The sequence below is a fragment of the Enoplosus armatus genome, chromosome 5 (assembly GCF_043641665.1).
Source record: "Enoplosus armatus isolate fEnoArm2 chromosome 5, fEnoArm2.hap1, whole genome shotgun sequence".
In the NCBI taxonomy this organism is placed as follows: domain Eukaryota; kingdom Metazoa; phylum Chordata; class Actinopteri; order Centrarchiformes; family Enoplosidae; genus Enoplosus; species Enoplosus armatus.
This window is the reverse complement of record NC_092184.1, coordinates 9,901,510-9,911,463: the sequence shown is the minus strand read 5'-3', so window position 1 is coordinate 9,911,463 and position 9,954 is coordinate 9,901,510. Positions and strand designations below refer to the sequence as shown.

The 9,954-nt window shown below is 39.3% G+C and overlaps 1 protein-coding gene across 1 annotated transcript; it reads left to right on the top strand.

Moving 5' to 3' along the window:
* The first annotated feature begins 261 nt into the window (after nucleotides 1–261).
* Nucleotides 262–9,640, top strand: apbb1 (amyloid beta (A4) precursor protein-binding, family B, member 1 (Fe65)). The gene is made up of 14 exons (XM_070905898.1): nucleotides 262–362; nucleotides 1,030–1,688; nucleotides 2,639–2,844; nucleotides 2,932–2,991; nucleotides 3,245–3,324; nucleotides 3,433–3,499; nucleotides 3,725–3,871; nucleotides 4,183–4,310; nucleotides 5,267–5,381; nucleotides 5,514–5,598; nucleotides 5,687–5,767; nucleotides 5,881–5,996; nucleotides 6,380–6,556; nucleotides 6,774–9,640. Exons 2-14 carry the CDS (start codon nucleotides 1,052–1,054, stop codon nucleotides 6,927–6,929), a joined length of 2,055 nt encoding a protein of 684 aa, XP_070761999.1. The 5' UTR covers nucleotides 262–362; nucleotides 1,030–1,051; the 3' UTR covers nucleotides 6,930–9,640.
* Nucleotides 9,641–9,954: the final 314 nt, after the last annotated feature.

The following is a 9,954-nucleotide window of genomic DNA, read 5'->3' as shown; positions in this document are numbered from 1 at the left end:
CTATGCCAATGCACGTACCACCTCCTGTAGATATTACTGTTGGCAGGGAAGTTATGCATTATGCGTTATAGATGACTTTAGTCCTGAGGCTCTGAAAATATGCATCACCGGATCAATATGCCCAAAAACGGTCTAAAAGTTATTTTTTTAAACTAAGTTTCTACCAATGTTCTTGCCTGAATGGCAGCATTGGGCTCTGGCCGTGACGTTAATCCGTGACGCAGGTTCGTCCTCCATCCCTAGTCGAGCCCATTGACAGAAAACACCACCTAGAAACGAAGCGAGCCCTCACGATTCGTGGAAATATGTAGTTTGCTCGCACAGTTCATCATATTTCGACAACAGGAGGTTTGGTGGAGCTGGTAAGTCAAATTTCTTAACGTACGCTTGATAAATCACTGTCACCGCGCTCGCTTTGTTTTTGCTGTTTGGAAATGTTGCTAGCTAGCCGAGGAGCTAACATTAGCCTAGCCAAGATGACGACGGTGATGGTGGCGGATGGATCCCGTTATTTCCAGCTGCGGCGATAGCACCCGATATATACCGTTGTGTTTTAGTACACAGTCTGCTTTCAGAACTGGATTTTAGTTAACAAGCAGCTGACTGAAGCTAAAATGATGCCCTGAGCTCCTGACTGGCTCTATATTAAGGTCAGTATCAAAAGAGAAAAAGGTCGTGTTGGCAAATGGAAGGTAAAACTGCTGAAGTGCGTTTCATTTTCACCCGAAAAATCCAACCGTGAAAGTAACCTTAATACTGGCCAACTTGGAATAGACGAACAAGAAACCGACTTCAATCTCCAGATTGAAATGTTGCTATCTTATCTATGCTAACTTTAGCATTTTTATCGATAGTAACGTAACTAGTTAACGCTAACGAATCTGAATATATTCGTAGGCAGCAGCCACAGTGCATTTTCTCAAACCCTGATGATAAACTCGTGATTCAATCTCTCCATTATTAATCGCTGGCCTGCTAGCTAGCATGCTAACAGTAATGCTAATAAATCCCAACCTCTTTCTCCTTCAGAGCAGTTACATGGAAAGTTACCATGGGTGGCCATGATGATGAAGATATGTCATATGTTGTAAATAAACAAAAACAAGATGAAGAGCTAAAGAACAAGCTGAATGACAGCAGCCACTGGTGCGACCAGGAGTCCACTGGCAACAATGCCAAGTGGGTCAAAGAAGGCCGGAACCAGCTGCGGAAAGTAGCCGAGAACCAGCAGGACCAGGACCACAACTGCAATTTCAGCCAGAATGGGAACAAGGAAGACTTCCCTCATCAGACCACCACTCAGGAAGAACAACAGGGAAACGAGGAGCAGACCAAGTCTCCCAAAATAGCAATGACCCCTGGTCTGAGTCAGGAGGAGTCCAAGAACATCCTTAATGAGCCGCTACTCATCGACACTCTGGAGTCTACAGAAGAGAAAGATAAAGAGAGAGAAGAAGATGGTAAAGAGAAGGAAAATAAATCAGAGGAAGATGAAGAGACATCAAGTGATACCAGAGAAGTGACTGAAGAACAGAGTAATGTGGAGTCTCAAAGGGAGGGCAGTGTTGTGGGGAGAAATGCCTGCCTCCTGTTCTCCAACATGAATGGGACCTCAAATGACGAAGAGTCCAGCTGGCCTGCACTGTCTCAGGACATCACAGCCGACAGCTCTCCAAATGGCAACAGAGGTAAATAGAAGTACATGGAGTTGATATTTAGGCCACATATTTACAGTATGATACACCATTAGACATGCATATAAGAGCAGAACAACATGCATTCAACAGAGAAAAATGCTTCACAAAACAGCATAACAGTAAAGATGGAGAAGACGTGAAAACTTTGGTATATTCTCTCAAAAAACAACTAATTATACACTGAGCATTGAGTTGATGAATTGCAGATCGGATACAAAAAACATTACTTTCACTCCCCTTATTTAGCATTCTTAAGCAGTATATGAATATTTAATACATTTGTGATATAAAACTATAATGTAATTGTAAGCAGATATTAGTGTTTGTTATTAATGTACTTGTCAACAACTAACTCCTCCTGTGAAGCACATATAAGTTTTTTTTGTCAGTATGAGTATTCAGTAATATTGTAGTAGTATATAGTAACATAGTAGTGGAATATAGCAAAGTATAGTGTGTAGTAGTAGTAATCTAATCTCATCAGTATTCAGTAATATTGTTTAAGTCACCTGGTCTGTTAATGACACTTCATACCAACAACAATGAGGTGAAGCAACTTTTCAACAAGTTAATCTTCAACAATGTTAAAACCATTTATCTTTCTCATTAGTAAGCGGATGTAGGGAAAGTCAAAACACACAAAGATAAATAGAAGCAACAAAAGATAACTGTGGTTATTGATTGTTAAGTTTGTAAAGAAGATGGACTGCTGGCCACTGTGAATCATTATCCCTGTGTTTACATTCCAGTTTATCCGATTGTCAGACATCATGCCTAATTACTAAGAGCCAACTATTTCAATGCTGTCAGCATAAATACACATTTTACAGAATCTTTGTTTTGTTTGTTCTTGTCTCTTCATACATGATCAGTGTCCTTTTTCATGCAGGCATTAAACATTTTCCCTTTCCTGTGTTTCTCTGTTGCTCCCTGCCTTTCAGAGTCCTTTTGGGACTCCAGTGCTTTTGAGACCGACACAGACCTGCCGTCAGGATGGATGAGGGTGCGAGATACATCAGGGACATACTACTGGCACATCCCCACAGGCACCACCCAGTGGGAGCCTCCTTCACCCCTGGGTAAAGTTGGCGACTCCATGATGTCCTCGACTATGTCTCTGGAGACTACACCCTGCGAGGAGCCTGAGGTGTGAGGTCTAACGCACATTCTGCTTGGATAGAGACAATGACATGTGAATATGTAGACACTTAATATCTTCCCTTAAATTTGGCAGGAATCCTGGGCGCAGCTTTCCAGCACAGATGAAGGAGCTGGTGAAGGGGAACTGTGGAAGGTAAGTCTGGCAAGAATTTAATGTGTACTGAGTGTACTCAAAATACATGGAGATGAGTTTGTACATAATCTTTTAGCACATTCACTCAGCTCATGGTCAAGACTATAAAAAACTGCAACCTCTAAAACAGATTTGCACTGCAGTTTCTTTTTACATACCTGACAGTGTATGTTCACTGAGTAGTGAATTGTCTCTGATGCTCTCTGATATAAATTGAAATTTCCATTGTTTTTCTTCTTATCTGTGTCTTCAGGAGGAGGGAGAGGTTGCATCTGATCAAAGTCTGAAGGAGTTTGAAGGAGCAACTCTACGCTATGCATCCATCAATCTAAAGTATGTGCCGTTTAAAGATTTTGATGAGTCACTTGTCAGTATTTTTTATTGTCTCCGGTCCTTCTTTCTATTTCTTATCTTTATTTTTTTCGTTCTCTATCATTGTAGTTACAATTGCTCCCAGTCTGAGGAAGAAGAGAAGCTCGCTCCACTCTGCACAGATTTAGAAACTAAGGTAAATCAGTGTTTCATGTTGGATTTCTTCAGTATGTTGAGAGTGAATTAGGGTCTCAGTATGAAGAATACTGTCATGGATCTTGAGACAAAAGACTGACCTCAAAACATTTTTTTTTATATATATAAGAAACATTAACGGCCCTAAAATTTTCAGCTTCATTGTTCTTCACCTTCCCTGTGCAGTCATGTTTTGTGCTAATGTGCTGCATGTTTGTGCTGTCAGTGTTTTGCAGTGCGCTCTCTGGGCTGGGTAGAGATGTCTGAGGAGGACATGGCACCTGGCAAGAGCAGCGTTGCTGTCAACAACTGCATCAGACAGCTCTCTTATCACAAACACAACCTTCATGACACTGCTGGTATCTGGGGAGAGGTGAGGGGATTTTACTGAGTCACACAGACACTTGACTGACAATTCATGTGATGTCCACTTTAATGTAGACATTGTCAACATTGTCAAAAGTTTTAAGGTCACACAAATCTCTTGAGCATGGTTGGTTTATTTTTCAGGTATTTTTAAGCTGTTAAGAAAAGTTTTCTTGGCTAAAGCGAAACACCTCAAATCGTAAATGTTAAAATGTGTAGTATTGCATTCATAGATATCCCTCATAGCAGCCCAGAAATTACACTAGGTAAAATGTGTGTAAGCCAGGCTGCTCACACAGAGTGTGTGTGTTGTGACAGGGTAAGGACATGCTGATGGTCCTGGAGAATGACACTATGAACTTGATCGACCCACTGGGCCAGACTCTGCTTCATACTCAGCCGATTGGCAGCATCCGTGTTTGGGGTGTTGGCAGAGACAATGGCAGGTCAGTATCCACAGTACGAGGCCAAAATGAAGATGGCAGAACTTCACAGGATTTATCTTAACTTTTTAGATTTGCTTTAAACAAACTGTGCTTCAGAAAGATTTCGTTTGATCATTGTCCCATTGTATTTCATTTAAGATGATTGTACTATATTTTGTAACCTACAATCCAAAACCATGTATTTTTCACTTGACATAGATGAAAACCTTTTTTATTCCTATTCTAGTTAATATTTTAAGTTTGTGTGAAGGTGCTCAGTGTTCACTCAAACTAGGAACATTTCTAATTTTTGCTTTCAATTAACTTAAGTTATAATAGGTGGATTATGGTAAATATACACCTTAAGTGAAATTTAATTTTAGATGCAGTCAGTGTTTGTTAAATATCCTTCCTGACTTGTGTTAGAAGGACAGACAGCCTTCTCTTACTTGTTTTTATGTTCTGCCATTATCCGGTTGAGTCTGTATGTAGTGGTTGATTCCCCTTTAAGATAATGTACAGCCTCCTGTAGTCTGACTCATCATGACTCAAAGGCTTGGCATTCCTTAAGTCATGGCATGGCATGACATGACATGTCATGGCAAGCACATCGTACTCTTGTGTGTGCTTATCTTTTTATTGCATGCTGCAGCCCTCTGCTGGATTGTTAAGAACATTGCAGGCAAAGATAACCCTGACTGTTTTCTGCCTGCTTCCTGTCTCACTGTATTCTAACAACCGTGTTTTTTCTTTCATGCTGCATTTCCCATCATGAGCAGGGAAAGGTATACATTAACGTTTACTATCTTAAAAGTTTTATAAAATTATTGTTTCGTGCTGTTTTTACTTGCAGCAGCGTGCATGTGTGTGCTGTATTTGCACATAAGCATATATTTGTTCAAACTGGCTCACACATTTATGCTGTACTAATGATTCAATATGTTAATGTGGCCGTTTCCGTTTGATTTCACTTGCAGGGATTTTGCTTATGTGGCTCGAGACAACCTGACCCAAGTTTTGAAGTGTCATGTTTTCCGCTGTGACTCACCTGCCAAGAACATAGCCACCAGCTTACATGAGATGTGTTCAAAGGTCAGCCACTATTGGATTTAACTTTGTTTCATTATGACTTCAATGCAGTTTCTTTGTTCATAATCAATCATGGATTTCTTGCTTGAAATTAAAAAACATATACATATATTCTTTACTTAATTTGACTTATAGATAATGATGGAGAGAAAGGCGATCAAGCCAGGGGTGAGCCGGCTCAGCTCTGACCCGAGTAACCCTGTGGTCATCCCTGTCGAAGGTAACACACACACACACGCTGAATATCCTCACAATTGGAAACAGAAAACTGTGGAAACAGACCTCTTAATGCTTCCTCCTTTCTTCAGAGTTTCCTGCTCCAAAAAATGAACTCTTCCAGCACTTCCATGTTTATTACCTTGGTTGTGAGTCTGTGGCTAAGCCAGTTGGTAAGAAAGCACCTTCAAATATATAACGGTTTATGTAAACACTTCAGCTGTTTGTGGATTTTCTATGTTAAGGTTAATGTAATGTATCATGTGCTCTTGTACGCATTTCACAGGTATGGAAATAATCAATGACACGCTCGAGGTAGCAGTGAATACTAAAGCTAAAAGTGAATGGACTCCTGTCTCCGTGAATGTCGCACCAGCCACCCTCACAATACTTTCTAAACAGGTAACAGACAACAATTTTAAATAAGGGGTTAAAGTTTCATCAGGATGTGCTTTTACATGTCAGCAATATGTTCCAGTGTGACATTCATGCATTACTTTCAGCATGCACTGTTTACATTACCTACTTTCACTCAGGTTTAACTGCATAGCTTTAAAACTGGGAACTTAATATTAGTATTCTTCCTAGATGGAGACTAGCTTAGCATGTCTTTTATGTTTCACCTTTTAAGTGTTGAAATGTTTGTTTTACTTCACAAAGTATGAATGTTGCCACAAAATGTTTTTTTTAGATTTAAATAACATGTAGTCTTGACCTTTACATTTAAAAGTATTTAAATTACACACTGTGAATTATTTTGCTGTCATTTATATTTCTAACCCCAGAATGAAGAGGTGCTGTCGGAGTGCAGGGTGCGTTTCCTGTCTTTCATGGGTGTGGGAAAGGACGTCCACACCTTCGCTTTCATCATGGCTGAGGGTCCCCGAGATTTCACCTGTCACATGTTTTGGTGCGAACCCAACGCTGCCAGTCTGAGCGAGGCTGTGCAGGCTGCCTGCATGGTGAGTCGTAAATGTGTACATGAGATGAAGAGCATACAGGTGGAGAGATGTGGAGATCAGATGTAAATAACTTTGTGAAATTCATTATTTGTGTTTTTAATTCTGTCAAGATTTCACTTAATTGTGATCATCGTTGTTTACATGCACAAGCCAGTGTTTGAGTTTAGTCTAGTGTCTCAAATACACCATTCATGCTGTGTGTGTTCCCTGTTTATAGCTTCGCTACCAGAAATGTTTGGATGCACGTCCGCCCAGCCTAGCCTCCTGCCTGCCCACCCCTCCTGCTGACTCCGTGGCTCGCCGGGTCAAGAAGGGGGTGCAGAGTCTGCTGGGCAGCTTTAAGAGCTACAGGTCAGGCTCTCAGTCCCCTTGAGTTGGAGTGAAGATGATCCATTAAACACAAAGTCCATCACCACATCCCCTTCTCAATCTCACTTCTCCTCCTGTCATCCTTCTGCCACAGTTTCGCCTTACGACCGTTTCACTTGTCTAGTCACTAGTCTAGTGTGTGGAGTAGTTTGTGAGGAAAATGTGTGTCTGAAAAGATTCCATTTATTTCCTTGTTTGGCTTTTACTTTATACAAGTTTAAACTCCCATCTCCAAACAGATGAACCCCTAGCATCTATATTTTTTCTTTGCTGGGATTCGTTCTGTGAGTCGTAACTATTTTTGTGTTTTAACAGAAACAATGCTATGAATGTTGGATATGGATGTAATATTTTACATGCAGACGCTAGAATTTTGCTTGAAAAAGAGGTTGCTAGATTCTCTCACAGAAATGGTCTCCTTCCCCTTTTCCTCCTCGGTTCGGTGCAATTATCATCTCTAACGCTCCTCTTTTTCTACTTTTAAAGAAGGTACTGTAACACAGTCGTCAGTTGGTGTCAAGTATCCCAATATTGATTTTCTAAAACATCATTGCACCTCTCTCTCTACCACCTTAGGTTGTAATACAAGCGCTGTAGGCGTCTCAGTAGTGTGCCACGTAGTTATATGTCTCCAACCCTCCCAGACAATGTATTTTAGTCTTCCAAAGAACTGTATGGTCATCTGTCACATAGTGAGCAACCACTGATTTGAGTGTAGTGTGTTTCTCATACATTCTGCATGAACGTTTGCAAGTTCAGTGCTAGTGTGCAATAATCAGATGTTCCTGTATGGTGTGGTGATAAGATGGCTGCCATGTGATTATTTGTTCACTTTAATGAGAGAGTCTGGCTAGATTGAGTGCGAGGCTAATGGAACAACAGAGCCATGTTGAAAATCATTATCTTGTGATAGAATCAATAGTAATAAAAAATACAAACTCTGGGTTTTCACACAGCCATTTACCACCAACAACTACTGAATAGTACTGTAGAAACTTGCCACAAGCTGCATGTTTTGATAGCTTAGATTTCTTGCTGCTTGCAGCAGTTTAGTGCTTAAGACCCATCAATGTATCCTGTAAATTCCTTCTCTGTGTTTCTGTATGGTAAGAGGAGGCTGGAGTTGGTGTCGTTTCGTGTTTCATAGGCATGTCACTCTAGTTAGTGTCGGTGTATCATAAGGTAGCAGTAGAAAGTTAGACTTCCTGTCAGTTCCTTCAGACAGAAAAGATGAGAGCAGGTTAATGTTTGTATTTACAGTTTGTGTATATGAGAAACCAAGAGATGATTTCTCCAGTGGTTTACATTTTTATTTTGTTTTTTCCTTGGCCACATTTTGACATGTGTGGGCTCCGGCCACTCCAGTTAATGTATTTTGTATTGTTAACACACACACACACACACACACACACACACACACACACTACAATGTATACTATTAAGATGGTTTTCACATTAGCTCGTTAGATTTACTTTTTATAAAGAACACACTAATTAGCCAAGTTGTATTTTATCTTTATGTGTCTGTCAGTGATCAATACTGTATGTAGCACAATAGTAAAAGTCATCTCTAATATTAAAGATGCAGTTTGTAAGATTTTTTGGTAATTTTGACCTCTGCAGGGCATTTGTTTGGCCATGTTGTGTGAGACATTGGTAGCTATTTACAAGATATCCTCAGGCTAACTGACTCAGCTACAGAGAGATAAAAATAAGACCAAACCACATCAGAATATGTCGTGTTACAAACATTATTTTAGAACAAAGGTATCACTCAATTATATTAAATGAAATTTTATGATTTTGTTGTGTATTTAAAAAAAAATACATATATGAAACAGTGATTCGTTATTGTGATTACTTGATTAACATAATGCCCACTAATTCATGCTGATATAAAAAAGTGAAACTTTGTGTTAAATGTTTGAGTCTAACTGGTGCATAATGATACATATCTGGTCTAAAAAACTTTGTTTAATGTTTAGTAATTAATAATTTTAATTAAGTCTCCTTTACCTGCTGTCGGCATTGAATTGTTCACAACTTCAGAAACGATTATTTGTTTTACTTTCTAGATGTTTTGTTTTACAAAAAACACTAATCTTTGATATTATTTCTATATTACAAAAATTAGAAATCAGAAATGTCCTCAAAAGAATGCTGAAAGAAGTTTGGTACTTGTAAAATGTATAGCCACAAAATGTATGTTTGAAATATATGGATTGGGAATTAATCCCATGTGAGTATAGAGAAGTGTGACACTGTTTCTCAGCTATAAAGCTGTCATGGAGTCTGTCCTGCTGTCTGACCTTATTGAACGACCTTGTCAGCCAAGTTTGAAAGCAAAGCAGTGCTTTGTGATGACTGGCCGTTCTCAAACTTCTTTCATAGATTCCTGTAGACGTTTTTAACATTTTAGAAGTTATCAAACACTAAAACTCTTACCAACTGCTTCTTTATATGTGTAAGATATAACACTAATGAAAATTAGACTACATGGACTCATATTACTGCCTTGTCACTCATGTGTCACTTGGAACTATTTTGCTTTCTTCTCCTTCAAAGTTTTGCTGTGTCCTGTCAGTGGCAACACTAAAGCCAGATGAGTTGAAGAACATTAGCAGATTAATTTATTTCTGTTCATGTAAATTAGGTGTATAAAATGTATGTATATAAAAGTCACTGCACAATAAATGTGAACATATCATAACCGTTTATCTTGTGGTCTTTACATATTTCTTTTGTTTTGAGCCAAGTGGGTTTGAAGAGATTCTCTTACAAAAGGCAGGTCCGGATCCTATAGCCTGAAAATGTCTCCTTTGGTTTCTGGTTGTGGAAGCATAGGGGTTTTTTCATTTTCTATTATTGGCTTTATCTGTCATTCCCAGCTTTTCCATTAAAATGTAAAAGAAGCCACACACACACACACACACACACAACCTATCTGGCCCTTTTGCATATGCATTAAACCTGCTGATACTGGTTTTACCATATGTATTGACAGTGCAAGCCACACAGTGCATGAACAA